At 44.5% G+C, this 15,329-nt stretch overlaps 1 protein-coding gene across 1 annotated transcript in view; it reads left to right on the forward strand.

The window, feature by feature from the left end:
• Window positions 1-15,009, forward strand: part of LOC137314973 (polyadenylate-binding protein-interacting protein 2-like) — a 94,997-nt gene extending 79,988 nt beyond the window's left edge. The window contains exon 4 of the mRNA XM_067979929.1: window positions 14,772-15,009. Within this exon, the coding sequence (XP_067836030.1) occupies window positions 14,772-14,828 (57 nt within the window). The 3' untranslated portion in view covers window positions 14,829-15,009. The remainder of the gene's footprint in view (window positions 1-14,771) is intronic.
• Window positions 15,010-15,329: the final 320 nt, after the last annotated feature.

Below are 15,329 nucleotides of genomic sequence, written 5' to 3' on the forward strand. Positions count from 1 at the left end.
GTGGCAGATTAAATTCAATGCAGAAAAATGCGAAGTGATACATTTCGGTAGGGAGAACGAGGAGAGGCAATATATAACTCGAGGGCACAACTCTAAAAGGGGTACAGGAACAGAATGATCTGTGGGTATTTGTGCACAAATCGTTGAAGGTGGCAGAGCAGTTTGAGAAAGCGGTTAAATAAGCATACGGGATCCTGGGCTTTATAAATAGAGGCATAGAGTACAAAAGTATGGAAGTCATGATGAACCTTTATAAAACACTGGTTCGGCTACAGCTGGAGGATTGTGTCCAATTCTGGGCACTGCACTTCAGGAAAGATGTGAAGACCTTCGAGAGGGTGCAGAAGAGATTTACTGGAATGATTCCAGGGATGAGGGACTTTTGTTACGTGGATAGACTGGAGAAGCTGGGCTTGTACTCCTTGGAGCAGAGAAGGTTGAGAGAAGATTTGATCGAGGTATTCAAAATCACGAAGGGTCTGGACAAAATAGATAGAGAGAAACTGTTCCCAGTGGTGGAAGGGTCAAGAACCAGAGGACATAGATTTAAGGTGATTGGCAAAAGAACCAAAGGTGACATGAGGAAAAACGTTTTTTACACAGCGAGTGTTTAGGATTTGGAATGCACTGCCCGAGGGGGTGGTGGAGGCAGATTCAATCATGGCCTTCAAAAGGGAACTGGATAAGTACTTGAAAGGAAAAAAATTTGCAGGGCTACGGGGAAAGGGCGGGGGAGTGGGACTAGCTGGATTGCTCTTGCATGGAGCCGGCGTGGACTCGATGGGCCAAATGGCCTCCTTGCATGCTGTAACCTTTCTATGATTCTTGCCAGGTATATTAAGTACCCATCTTCCCCTTCTTTGAGCCTGGTCTCTGTTATTGCCTCTATATCATAGTCCCATGTGGTGACCTTTGCCTGCAGCTCACCAACCTTTATCACACTATGTGCATTTACACACATGCACTCTAAACTCATCTTAGACTGCCTTGCATTTGCCCCCTATCTGATCCCTCCTATTTCTGAAATATTTTTTATTCTAGTGTTACCTGTCTCTCCCAGTCCTCTGTGCACCTTGTTTCTCCTCTCTAATGTTTCATCCTGGAGCCCATCCCCCTGCCAAATTAGTTTAAACCCTTCCCCACAGCATTAGTGAACCTCCCCGCGAGGATATTGGTCCCAGCTCTATGGAGGTGCAACATTCCATTTTGAACAGATCCCTCCTGCCCTAGAACTGGTCCCAATGCCCCAGGAATCTGAAGCCCTCCCTCCTGCATTCTCCAGCCATGCATTAATCTATCTTCTCCCACTATTCCTATACTCACTAACGCGTGGCACTAGGAATAACCCAGAGATTATTACCTTTCATGGTTAACTAGTTCCAGACTTTGTGATTTAGCTGTCTCCTGACCTTTGCAAGGACAGCTTGTTTTCCCCAATTGTAACAGACATCTATTCTATGCTATGGTTAATTGATCCCTCTGCTTATATTTGTTACACTTCTTCGACAGCACCTCCCAAACCAGCGACCTCTACCACCAAGAAGGACAAGGGCAGCAGGCGCATGGGAACAACACCACCTGCACGTTCCCCTTCAAGTCACACACCATCCCGACTTGGAAATGTATCGCCGTTCCTTCATTGTCGCTGGGTCAAAATCCTGGAACTCCCTTCCTAACAGCACTGTGGGAGAACCGTCACCACACGGACTGCAGCGGTTCAAGAAGGCAGCTCACCACCACCTTCTCGAGGGCAATTAGGGATGGGCAATAAATGCCGGCCTTGCCAGCGAAGCCCACATCCCGTGAACAAATAAAAAAAAACTAATCGCTAAAGTTACAAAGAACTGCAAAGAATGTACAGCACAGAAACAAGCCATTCGGCCCAACAGATCTATGCTGGTGTTTATGCTCCACACGAAGCTCCTCCCACCCCTCTTCATCTCACCCTGTCAACATATCCTTCTATTCCTTTCTTCCTCGTGTTTATCTAGCTTCCCCTCAAATGTATCTGTGCTATTCACCTCAACTACTCCTGATAGTAGCGAATTCCACATTCTAACCACTCCCTGGATGAAGAAGTTTCTTCTGAATTCCCTATTGGATTTATTAGTGACTGTCTTATATTTATGGCCTCTAGTTCTGGTCTCCCCACAAGTGGAAACATTTTCTCTACATCTACCCTATCAAACCTTTTCATACTCTTAAAGACCTCTATCAGGTCACCCCTTAGCCTTCACTTTCCCAGAGAAAAGAGTCCCAACCTATTCAATCTTTCCTGAAGGTACAACCTCTCAATTCTGGTATCATCCGAGTAAATCTTTTTTGCACTTTCTCCAGTGCCTCTAACTTTTTTATAGTGTGGAGACCAGAAATATTCACAGTACTCCAAATGTGGTTCTGTACAAGTTTAGCATAACTTCTCTGCTTTTCAATCTATCCGTCCAGAAATGAACCCCAGTGGTTTGCTTTTTTTTAATGGTCTTATTAACAACCTGTGTCACTACTTTCAGTGATTTGTGAGATCCCTCTGCTCCTCGACCCCATTTAGACTCTTATTATCCAAGGATTATGTGGCCTCCTCATTATTCCTACCAAAATGTACCACCTTACATTTATCGAAATTGAAATCCATTTGCCAAATCCATTACCCATTCTGCAAGTTTATTAATGTCTTCCTGTATTTTGTCGCAGTCCTCCTCAGTATTAACTATACCCCCCAATTTGGTGTCATCTGCAAATATTGAAATTGTTCTTCCGATTCCGGAGTCCAAATCGTTGATGTAAATTGTGAACAACAGTAGTCCCAGCACCAATCCCTGTGGAACACCATTTCCCATCTTTTGCCAGTCTGAATAGCTACCCTTAACCCCTACTCTCCATTTTCTGTTTTGTAGCCAGCTTGCTATCTATTCTGCTACTTGTCCCCTGACTCCACATGCTCTGATCTTAGTCATGAGTCTACTATGTGGGACCTTATCGAAGGCCTTTCAAAAATCCAAATATATTACATTTTTCTTTATTATTCGTTCATGGGATGTGGGCGTCGCTGGCGAGGCCAGCATTTATTGCCCATCCCTAATTGCCCTTGAGAAGGTGCCCTTGAATCGCTGCAGTCCGTGTGGTGACGGTTCTCTCACAGTACTGTTAGGAAGGGAGTTCCAGGATTTTGACCCAGCGACGATGAAGGAACGGCGATATATTTCCAGGTCGAGATGGTTTGTGACTTGGAGGGGAACGTGCAGGTGGTGGTGTTCCCATGTGCCTGCTGCTCTTGTCCTTCTAGGTGGTAGAGGTCGCAGGTTTGGGAGGTGCTGTCGAAGAAGCCTTGGCGAGTTGCTGCAGTGCATCCTGTGGATGGTACACACTGCAGCCACGGTGCGCCGTTGGTGAAGGGAGTGAATGTTTAGGGTGGTGGATGGGGTGCCAATCAAGCGGGCTGCTTTGTCCTGGATGGTGTCAAGCTTCTTGAGTGTTGTTGGAGCTGCACTCATCCAAGCAATTGGAGAGTATTCCATCGCACTCCTGACTTGTGCCTTGTGTATGGTGGAAAGGCTTTGGGGAGTCAGGAGGTGAGTCACTCGCCGCAGAATACGCAGCCTCTGACCTGCTGTCGTAGCCACAGTATTTATATGGCTGGTCCAGTTAAGTTTCTGGTCAATGGTGCCCCCTAGGATGTTGATGGTGGTAATGCCGTTGAATGTCAAGGGGAGGTGGTTGGACTCTCTCTTGTTGGAGATGGTCATTGCCTGGCACTTATCTGGCGCAAATGTTACTTGCCACTTATCAGCCCAAGCCTGGATGTTGTCCAGGTCTTGCTGCATGCAGGCTCGGACTGCTTCATTATTTGAGGGGTTGCGAATGGAACTGAACATTGTGCAGTCATCAGCGAACATCCCCATTTCTGACCTTATGATGGAGGGAAGGTCATTGATGAAGCAGCTGAAGATGGTTGGGCCGAGGACACTGCCCTGAGGAACTCCTGCAGCAATGTCCTGGGGCTGAGATGATTGGCCTCTGACAACCACTACCATCTTCCTTTGTGCTAGGTATGACTCCAGCCACTGGAGAGTTTTCCCCCTGATTCCCATTGACTTCAATTTTACTCGGGCTCCTTGGTGCCACATTGAGTCAAATGCTGCCTTGATGTCAAGGGCAGTCACTCTCACCTCACCTCTGGAATTCAGCTCTTTTGTCCATGTTTGGACCAAGGCTGTAATGAGGTCTGGAGCCGAGTGGTCCTGGCTGAACCCAAACTGAGCATCGATGAGCAGGTTATTGGTGAGTAAGTGCCGCTTGATAGCACTGTCGACGACACCTTCCAACACTTTGCTGATGATTGAGAGTAGACTGATGGGGCGGTAATTGGCCGGATTGGATTTGTCTTGCTTTTTGTGGACAGGACATACCTGGGCAATTTTCCACATTGTCGGGTAGATGCCAGTTTTGTAGCTGTACTGGAACAGCTTGGCTCGAGGCACAGCTAGTTCTGGAGCACAAGACTTCAGCACGACAGCTGGGATGTTTCGGGGCCCATAGCCTTTGCCAGTGCACTCAGCCGTTTCTTGATATCACATCTACTGCATTGCCCTTGTCTACTCTTTCTGTTACTTCTTCAAAGAGTTCAGTAAGGTTGGTCAAGCATGACGTTCCCTTTTGAAATCCGTGCTGACTATTCTTTATTACTGCAGCATGTGGGAGTTTGTGGAGACCAGTGAGATCCGAGCAACCACATCTGCAGTAAGTGTCTGCAACTCAAGGAACTTCGGCTCAGAGTTGTTGAGCTGGAGTCCAAGTTGCAGACATTGCGATGCATCAGGGAGGGGGGAGAGTTATCTGGACACTTTGATCCAGGAGGCAGTCACACTCCTTAGGTTGGGTAGTAGTTTAGATTTGGTCTGTGGCCAGGGACAGGAGGATGTGACTGTGAGTCAGGCAGGTATGGGGACCCAGGATCTAGTGGTGGAGGAGCCTCAGCCTTTGACCTTGTCAAACAGGTACGAGGTACTTGCTACCTGTATGGATGAGATCAAAGACTGCAGGGAGGATGGGCAAACTGACCACGGCACCATGGTACAGGAGGCCATTCAATGGGGGGAGTAAAAAGGAATATGGTAGTGGCAGGGGATAGTATAGTCAGGGGTCTAGAAACTGTTCTCTGCAGTCGCGACCAGGAGTCCCTAAGGCTGTGTTGCCTGCCTGGTGCCAGGGTTAAGGGCATCTCCTCGCGGATGGAAAAGAACTTGGAGCATGAGGGGGAGGATCCAGTTGTCGTGGTCCGCGTAGGAACTAGGAATGAGGTTCTGAGGCTCTTTATCTGAATGTACGAAGCATTTGTAACAAGACTGATGAATTAGTGGCACAAAGAGAGATAAATGGGTTTGATCTAATAACCATTACAGAGACATGGTTGCAAGATGATCAAGGTTGAGAACTAAATATTCCAGGGGACTTGACGTTTCGAAAGGACAGGCAGAATGGGAAAGGGGGGGAGATGGGGTAGTCCTGATAATAAAGGATGACATAAGGACAGTGGTGAATTAGTGGCACAAATAGAGATACATGGGTTTGATCTAATAGCTATCTTGGCTGAGGATCAGGGAGTAGAATCGGTCTGGGTGGAAATAAGAAATAACAAGGGGCAGAAAACACTGATGGTAGTTTATAGGCCCCCTAACAGTAGCTATACTGTTGGACTGGGTGTTAATCATGAAATAATAGGAGCTTGTAACAAAGGTAATGCAATAATCGTGGGAGACTTTAATCTTCATATTGACAGGCCAAAGCAAATTGGCAAAGGCAGTCTGGAGGACAAGTTCATGGAATGTATTCGAGACAGTTTCCTGGAGCAATACGTCATGGAACCAACCAGGGAACAGGCTATTTTAGATCTGGTGTTGTGTAATGCGACAGGGTTAATTAGTAATCTCACAAAGGATCCTCTGGTGAAGAGTGATCATAATATGATAACATTTCAAGTGGAGTTTGAGAATGACGTACTTAAGTCCGAAACTAGAGTCTTAAACTTAAATAAAGCCAATTACATAGGTATGAGGGGCGAGTTGGCTAATGTAGATTGGGAGATTAGATTAAAAGGTATGTCGATAGATTAGCAATGGCAAACATTTAAAGAAATGTTTCAATATTCTCAACAAATATACATTCCATTGAGAAATAAAATCTCCACGGGAAAAGTGATTCATCTGTGGCTAACTAAAGAAGTTAAGGATAGTGTTAGATTAAAAGAAGAGGCCTATAATGTTGCCAAGAAGAGTAGTAAGCCTGAGGATTGGGAGAGTTTTAGAAACCAGCAAAGGATGACCAAAAAATTGATAAAAAGGGAGAAAATAGAATATGAGAGTAAACTAGCAAAAAATATAAAAACAGATTGTAAGAGCTTCTACAAGTATGCAAAAAGGAAGAGAGTAGCAAAGGTAAACATTGGTCCCCTAGGGGCTGAGACAGGAGAAATTATAATGGGGAATCAGGAAATGGCAGATGCGTTAAACAAATATTTTGTATCTGTCTTCAAAGTAGAAGACACAAAAAGCATACCAGAAATAGTGGGAAACCAAGAGTCTAATGAGAGTGAGGAACTTAAAGTAATTAAGATCAGTAGAGAAAAAGCACTGGAGAAATTAACGGGACTAAAAACTGATAAATCCCCTGGACCTGATGGCCTCCTTCCAAGGATTCTAAAAGAGGAGGCTGCAGAGATAGTGGATGCATTGGTTATGATCTTCCAGAATTCCCTAGATTCTAGAATGGTCCCAGTGGATTGGAAGGAAGCAAGTGTAACCCCGCTATTCAAGAAAGGAGGGAGAGTGAAAACAAGGAACTACAGGCCAGTTAGCCTGACATCAGTCGTCGGGAAAATGCTGGAATCCATTATTAAGGAAGTGGTAACAGGGCATTTAGAAAATCATAACATAATTAGGCAGAGTCAACATGGTTTTATGAAAGGGAAATCATGTTTGACAAATCTGAGAGTTTTTTGAGGATGTATCTAGCAGGGTAGATAAAGGGGAATCGGTGGATATGGTATATTTGGATTTTCAAAAGGCATTCGATAAGGTGCCACAGGAAAGGTTGTTACACAAGATAAGGGCTCATGGGGTTGGGGGTAATATATTAGCATGGAGAGAGGATTGGTTAACGGACAGAAAACAGAGAGTAGGGATAAACGGGTCATTTTCAGGTTGGCAGGTTGTAACTAGTGGGGTGCCGCAAGGATCAGTGCTTGGGCCTCAGGCAAGAAGGTGGCAGATGGATTATAATGTGGGGAAATGTGAGGTTATTCACTTTGGTAGGAAGAATAGAAAAACAGAATATTTTTTCAATGGTGAAAAACTATTAAATGTTGGTGTTCAGAGAGATTTGGATGTCCTTGTACAAGAAACACAAAAAGTTAGCATTCAGCTACAGCAAGCAGTTAGGAAGGCAAATGGTATGTTGGCCTTTATTGCAAGGAGGTTGGAGTACAAGAGTAAGGAAGTCTTGCTACAATTATACAGGGTTTTAGTGAGACCTCACCTGGAGTACTGTGTACAGTTTTGGTCTTAGAGGCAGTACAGCGAAGGTTCATTAGATTGATTCCTGGGATGAGAGGGTTGACCTATGAGGGGAGATTGAGTAGAATGGGCCTATACTATCGCGTTTAGAAGAATGAGAGGTGATCTCATCGAAACATATAAGATTCTGAGGTGTTTGACAAGGTAGATGCTCGGAGTCTAGAACGAGGGGGCTTGGTCTCAGGATAAGGGGTCGGTCGTTTAAGACTGAGATGAGGAATTTCTTCACTCAGTGGGTTGTGAATCTTTGGAATTCTCTACCCCAGAGGGCTGTGGATGCTCAGTCGTTGAAAATGTTCACGGCTGAGAGAGATTTTTGGACTCGAGGCGAATCAAGGGATATGGGGATCAGGCGGGAAAGTGGAGTTGAGGTCGAAGATCAGCCATGATCTGATTCAATGGCGGAGCAGGCTCAAGGGGCCATATGGCCTACTCCTGCTCCTATTTCTTATGTTGTTATTATATTTTCGGTTACTAGATGTTTCTCTGTTACATCTTTCCTGCCACTGACGTTAAGCTAATTGGTCTACAATTCCCTGGACTTGTTGTATCTCCCTTTTTAAAGGAATAATAATAGAAAGATAAGGCAGGTTAATGTGTGGCTAGAGACATGGTGCAAGAGGGAGGGCTTCAGATTCTTGGGGCATTGGGACCAGTTCTGGGGCAGGAGGGACCTGTTCAAGATGGACAGGTTGCACCTCAACAATATCCTCATGGGGAGGTTCACTAGTGCTGTGGGAGAGGGTTTAAACTAATTTAGCAGGGGTATGAGCACCAGGATGTAGCATTAGAAAGGAGAAATAAGATGCACAAGGGATTGGGAGAGACAGATAGCACTAGACTAAGAAATCGTACGGTATTAGATGGGGTCAGACCAAGAGAGAATACAAGAAGGTCTAAGATAGGTTTACGGTACATGTGTGTAAACACACGAAGCGTGGTAAATAAGGTTGGTGAGCTGCAGGCGCAAATAACCACATGGGAATACGATGTCATGGTGATAACAGAGACCTGGCTCAAAAAAGGGCAGGATTGGGTACTAAATATTCCTGGATACAAGGTGTTCAGGAAAGATAGGGAAGGGAAGAAAGGAGGGGGGTGGTGGCAGTATTGATTAAGGAGAATATTGCAGCACTGGGGAGAGAGGATGTCCTGGAGGGGGCAAGGACAGAATCTATTTGATTAAAGTTAAGAAACAATAGAGGTGCCATTACACTACTGGGTGTATTCGATAGGCCACCAACTAGTGGGAAGGAGATAGAGGAGCAAATTTGCAGGGAAATTAGAGAGTTGCAAGAGCCATAGAGTTGTGATAATGGGGGACTTCAACTATCCTAATATAGACTGGGATAGTAATAGTGTAAAGGACAAAGAGGGGGAGGAATTTCTGAAGTGTGTTCAGGAGACCTTTCTGGATCAGTATGTTTCTGGCCCAACGAGGAAGGAGGTATTGCTGGATCTGGTTCTGGGGAATGAGGTGGGTCAAGTGGGGGAACATTTAGGGAACAGTGATCATAGTATTATAAGGTTTAGAATAGTTATGGAAAAGGACAAGGAGCAATCTAGAGTAAAAATATTTAATTGGAGGAGGGCCAGTTTCAGTGGGATGAGAACGGATCTGGCCCGGGTAAATTGGAATCAAAGATTGGCAGGCAAAACTGTGATCAAACAATGGGCGGCCTTTAAAGAGGAGATAGTTTGGGTACAGTCTAGGTACATTCCCACGAGGGGGAAAGGTAGGGCAACTAAAGCCAGAGCTCCCTGGATGACGAAAGAGATAGAGTAAGATGAAGCAGAAAAAGGGGGTGTATGACAGATGTCAGGTTGATAATACAAGTGAGAACCAGTCTGAAAATAGAAAATACAGAGTGGAAGGAAGGACAGGAAGCTAGGAAAAGGTGGAGGGGTAGCTCTGTTAATTAAGGATGACATGAGTATAAGAGAGAGAAATGATCTTAGTTCTAAAGACCAAGATGTAGAATCAGTTTGGGTAGAAATAAGAAATAGTAAAGGCAAGAAGTCACTTGTGGGACTAGTTTATAGGCCCCATAACAGTAACCACACTGTAGGACAGGGTATACAGGAAGAAATAATGGGGGCTTGTGAGAAAGGAACAGTAATAATCTACATATAGATTGGAAGAATCTGATTGACAAAGGTAGCCTGGAAGATGAGTTCATGGAGTGCTTTCAGGATAGTTTCTTAGAGCAGCACGTTCTAGTGCCAATCAGAGAGCAGGCTATTCTAGATCTGGTAATGTGTAATGAGACGGGATTAATTAATGACCTCATTGTAAAGGAGCCTCTAGGCAGCAGTGATCACAATATGATTGAATTTCGCATTCAGTTTGAGGGAGAGAAGAGTAAGTCTTAGACTAGTGTTTTAAACTTAAATAAGGGCCATTATGAGGGCATGAAGACAGAGCTGGCTAAAGTCAACTGGGAACTTCGGTTAAGGGATAGGTCAGTAGAGATGCAGTGGCAGACATTTAATGAGATATTTCATTACACACAGCGAAGATACATTCCAGTGAGAAAGAAAGACTCTAGGGGAAGGACGTACTAACTAAGGAAGTTAAAGATAGTATCAAATTGAAAGAAAAAGCACACAATTCCGTGAAGATTAGTGGCAGGTCAGAAGACTGGACAGAATATAAAAAACAGCAAAGAATGACTAAAAGAATAATAAGGAGGGAGAGATTAGAGTACGAGAGAAAGCTAGCTAGAAATATAAAAACAGATAGTAAGGAAAAGAGTAAGTAAAGTGAGCATTGGTTCTCTAGAGAGTCTGGGGAATTAATAATGGAGAATAAGGAAATGACGGATGAATTGAACAGATATTTTGCATCAGTCTTCACTGTAGAGGATACAAATAACATGCCAGAAATAATTGTGAATCAAGAGGTGAAAGGGAGGGAGGAACTTAAAACATTTACAATCACCAGGGAAAGGGTTCTGAAAAAATTATTAGAACTAAAAGCTGACAAGTCCCCAGGTCCTGACTGACTTCATCCCAGGGTCTTAAAAGAAGTGGCTGCAGAGATAGTGGATGCTAGATGGGAAAATGCTAGAATCTATTATTAAAGAGGTTATAGCAGGGCACTTAGAAAATCTCAATGCAATCAGGCAGAGTCAACACGGCTTTGTGAAACGGAAATAGTGTTTGACGAATTTATTAGAGTTCTTTGAGGAAGTAACAAGCAACGTGGATAAAGGGGATCCTGTGGATGTGGATTTCCAGAAGGCTTTTGACAAGGTGCCACATCAAAGGCTACTACACAAAATAAGAGCTCCTGGTGTAGGGGGTAACATATTTGCACAGATAAAGGATTGGTTAGCTAACAGGAAACAGAGAGTAGGCATAAATGGGTCATTTTCAGGTTGGCAAGATGTAACGAGTGGAGTGCCACAGGGATCAGTGCTTGGGCCTCAACTATTTACAATCTATATCAATGACTTGGATGAAGGGACTGAATGTATGGTTGTTAAATTTGCTGATGACACAAAGGTAGGTAGGAAAGTAAGTTTGTGAAGAGGATATAAGGAGTCTGCAAAGGGATATAGATAGGTTAAGTGAGTGGGAAAAAATTTGGCAGATGGAGTATAATGTGGGAAATGTGAACTTGTCCACTTTGGCAGGAGGAATAGAAAAGTAGTATATTGTTTAAATGGAGAGAGATCGCAGAACTCTGAGGTACAGAGGGATCTGGGTGTCCTAGTACATGAATCACAAAAAGTTAGTATGCAGGTACAGCAAGTGATTAGGAAAGTAAATGGAATGTTGTCATTTATTGCAAGGGGAATGGAATATAAAAGTAGAGATGTTTTGCTCCAGTTGTGCAGGGCATTGGTGAGACCACATCTAGAATACTGTGTGCAGTTTTGGTCTCTTTATTTAAGAAAGGACATAATTGCTTTGGAGGCAGTTCAGAGAAGGTTCACTCGACTGATTCCTGGGATGAGGGGATTATCTTATGAGGAAAGGTTGGACAAGTTGGGCCTGTATACACTGGAGTTTAGAAGAATGAGAGGTGATCTCATTGAAACATATAAGATCCTGAGGGGACTAGAAGAGGTAGATGGTGAGAGGATGTTTCCCCTTGTGGGAGAGACTAGAACTAGGGGCCACAGTTTAAAAATAAGGGGTCTCCCATTTAAGACAGAGATGAGGAGAAATTTTTTCTCTCAGAGGGTCGTGAGTCTGTGGAACTCCCTTCCCCAGAGAGCGGTGGAGGCAGGGTCATTGAATATTTTTAAGGCTGAGTTAGATAGATTCTTGATTAACAAGGGAGTCAAAGGTTATAGTAGGTAGACGGGAAAGTAGAGTTGAGGTCAAATGGCACAGCAGGCTCGAGGGGCCGAATGGCCTACACCTGCTCTTAATTCGTATGTAAGTGAAAAAGGCAATAAGAGGGGCAGAGAGAGAGATTATGAGAATAGACTGGCGGCCAACATAAAAGGGAATCCAGAAGTCTTCTATAGGCATCTAAATAGTAAACGGGTGGTAAGAGGAGGGGTGGGGCCGATTAGGGACCAAAAAGGAGATCTACTCGTGGAGGCAGAGGGCATGGCTGACCTACGAAATGAGTACTTTAGCAGCATCTTCCTTGGTAAAGACAGGTACAAAGTCACAGTAAAAGAGGAGGTAGTTGAGATACTGGATGGGCTAAAAATTGATAAAGAGGAGGTACTAAAAAGTCTAGCTGTACTTAAAGTAGATAAATCACCCGGTCCGGATGGGATGCATCCTAGGTTGCTGAGGGAAGTCAGGGTGGAAATTATGGAGGTACTGGCCATAATCTTAGATACGGGGGTGGTGCCAGAGGACTGGAGAATTGTAAATACAATTGCAAATGGAGCTTCTACAAATACATAAAGGACAAAAGAGTAACTAGGGAGAGGGTAGGGCCTCTTGAGGATCAACAAGGTCATCTATGTGCGGAACCACAAGAGATGGGTGAGATCCTAAATGAATATTTCACATCTGTATTTACGGTTGAGAAAGGCATGGATGTTAGGGAACTTGGGGAAATAAATAGTGATGTCTTGAGGAGTGTACATATTACAGAGAGGGAGGTGCTGGAAGTCTTAACGCGCATCAAGGTAGATAAATCTCCGGGACCTGATGAAATGTATCCCAGGACGTTATGGGAGGTTAGGGAGGAAATTGCGGGTCCCCTAGCAGAGATATTTGAATCATCGACAGCTACAGGTGAGGTGCCTGAAGATTGGAGGGTAGCAAATGTTGTGCCTTTGTTTAAGAAGGGCGGCAGGGAAAAGCCTGGGAACTACAGACCGATGAGCCTGACATCTGTAGTGGGTAAGTTGTTAGAGGGTATTCTGAGAGACAGGATCTACAGGCATTTGGAGAGGCAGGGACTGATTAGGAACAGTCAGCATGGTTTTGTGAGAGGAAAATCATGTCTCACAAATTTGAGTTTTTTGAAGGGTGACCAAGAAGATAGATGAGGGCTGTGCAGTAGACGTGGTCTACATGGACTTCAGCAAAGCCTTTGACAAGGTACCGCATGGTAGGTTGTTACATAAGGTTAAATCTCACGGGATCCAAGGTGAGGTTGCCAATTGGATACAAAATTGGATTGACGACAGAAGATAGAGGGTGGTTGTCGAGGGTTGTTTTTCAAACTGGAGGCCTGTGACCAGCGGTGTGCCTCAGGGATCGGTGCTGGGTCCACTGTTATTTGTTATTTATATTAATGATTTGGATGAGAATTTAGGTGGCATGGTTAGTAAGTTTGCAGATGACACCAAGATTGGTGGCATTGTGGACAGTGAAGAAGGTTATCTAGGATTGCAACGGGATCTTGATAAACTGGGCCAGTGGGCCGATGAATGGCAGATGGAGTTTAATTTAGATAAATGTGAGGTGATGCATTTTGGTAGATCGAATTGGGCCAGGACCTACTCCGTTAATGGTAGGGTGTTGGGGAGAGTTATAAAACAAAGAGATCTGGGAGTACAGGTTCATAGCTCCTTGAAAGTGGAGTCACAGGTGGATTAGAGTACAAAAGTAAGGAAGTCATAATGAACCTTCATAAAACACTGGTTTGGCCACAACTGAAGTGGGCACCTCACTTTAGGAAAGATGTGAAGGCCTTAGAGAGGGTGCAGAAAAGATTTACTGGAATGATTCCAGGGATGAGGGACTTCAGTTACGTGGATAGACTGGAGAAACTGTTCCCATTGGTGGAAGGGTCGAGAACCAGAGGACACAGATTGAAGGTGATTGGCAAAAGAACCAAAGGCAACATGAGGAAAACTTTTTTACACAGCGAGTGTTTAGGATCTGGAATGCACTGCCTGAGGGGGTGGTGGAGGCAGATTCAATCATGGCCTTCAAAAGGGAACTGGATAAGTCCTTGAAGAGAAAAAATTTGCAGGGCAACAGGGAAAGGGCGGGGGAGTGGGACCATTTGGATAGCTCTTACGAAGAGCAGGCACAGGCTTGATGGGCCGAATGGCCTCCTTCTGTGCTGTAACCATTCTATGATTCTATGTACATTAACTGTCCTCCAGTCCTCTGGCAATATTCCCTTTTCTAATGAATTTTTATAGATATGCAATAATGCCTCTGCTATCTCCTCCCTAACGTCTTTTAAATTTCACGAATGCAATCCATCCAGACCAGGGGTTTTATCCTTTCTAGGTTTGATTAGTTTATCAATTATCTCCCCTCTTTCTATCTTGAATGTCTTTACATCTTTTTTGATCTCTTAAAGTTATACATTAATCCCTCATGGTCGATGTTCGTTCCAGTCAAGTATTTCCTTGCAGATGATAAGGTGACATCTGGAGCAGAACAGGACTCAATTCTCCCCTCACTCACAGGCAGCAGGCTACAGCTCCGTCTCTTCTCTCCTGTCCAGGCAGCCTGTTGCCCTTTCGACCAGTTATGTTATGGTTATGCAGTTCAGTTTGATTATTAACTCTTAACTCTCCAACATGTCCATCAAAGGGTATTGAGTGATTTGGAGCAAGGAGGGTAACTGGAGTTAAGATACAAATCAGCCACAATCTAATTGAATGATGGACCAGGCTCGAGGGGCTGAATGGCCTCCTCCTGCTCCTGTGTTCCTAGAATGATGTTGAAATGTCAAAGTGCACGGATCCCAATCTGCTTATTGGGTATTGCAGCCTTTTCCCGGGGGGGGAATAACTTGCGATCTGCTGCCTTCTTTTCTAGACCAAGAGCAACTTGAACCCCAATGCGAAGGAGTTTGTTCCTGGGATGAAGTACTGAAGCTGACTATGGAGGCCTGTGTTGGTGGATGTAGCACAATCTCCACACTGTGAAGCCAGTATTAGAGGAACCAGTAGTAGAAGCTCCCTTCTCTATCACTGTGTTACACTCGTGCATTGCCAAAGTTTTCACTTAGTGTTGCATGCTAAATAAATGTACCGAGACTGTTATTATTCAATAACTTGCTTCTAGTCGTTGACTGACGAAAAAAAAAAATTAAAATGGAACCTTAAAAGTGCACCAGAGAGGGAGGACCAGCCAGCACCTGCCGGGGGAAGCTATTCCGAGCCCTATCCAACGTACGACCACTTCCTGCCGTGTGTTGCCAAATAAATGGTGGGATTGGATATTTGCCTGTGGCCGAGTGGGGACCTGAGGTTTCGGGCTCGGTCCTCCTCTTGCTCGTACTCCGCCCAGTGACTGGCTGGAAGCAGGAGCATTGTCCACCAGGAGCTGCTCAGACTGTGGATACACATTCCCAGGGAACCTTGGAGCACAAAG

This window comes from Heptranchias perlo, unplaced genomic scaffold (assembly GCF_035084215.1).
Source record: "Heptranchias perlo isolate sHepPer1 unplaced genomic scaffold, sHepPer1.hap1 HAP1_SCAFFOLD_527, whole genome shotgun sequence".
Classification (NCBI taxonomy): domain Eukaryota; kingdom Metazoa; phylum Chordata; class Chondrichthyes; order Hexanchiformes; family Hexanchidae; genus Heptranchias; species Heptranchias perlo.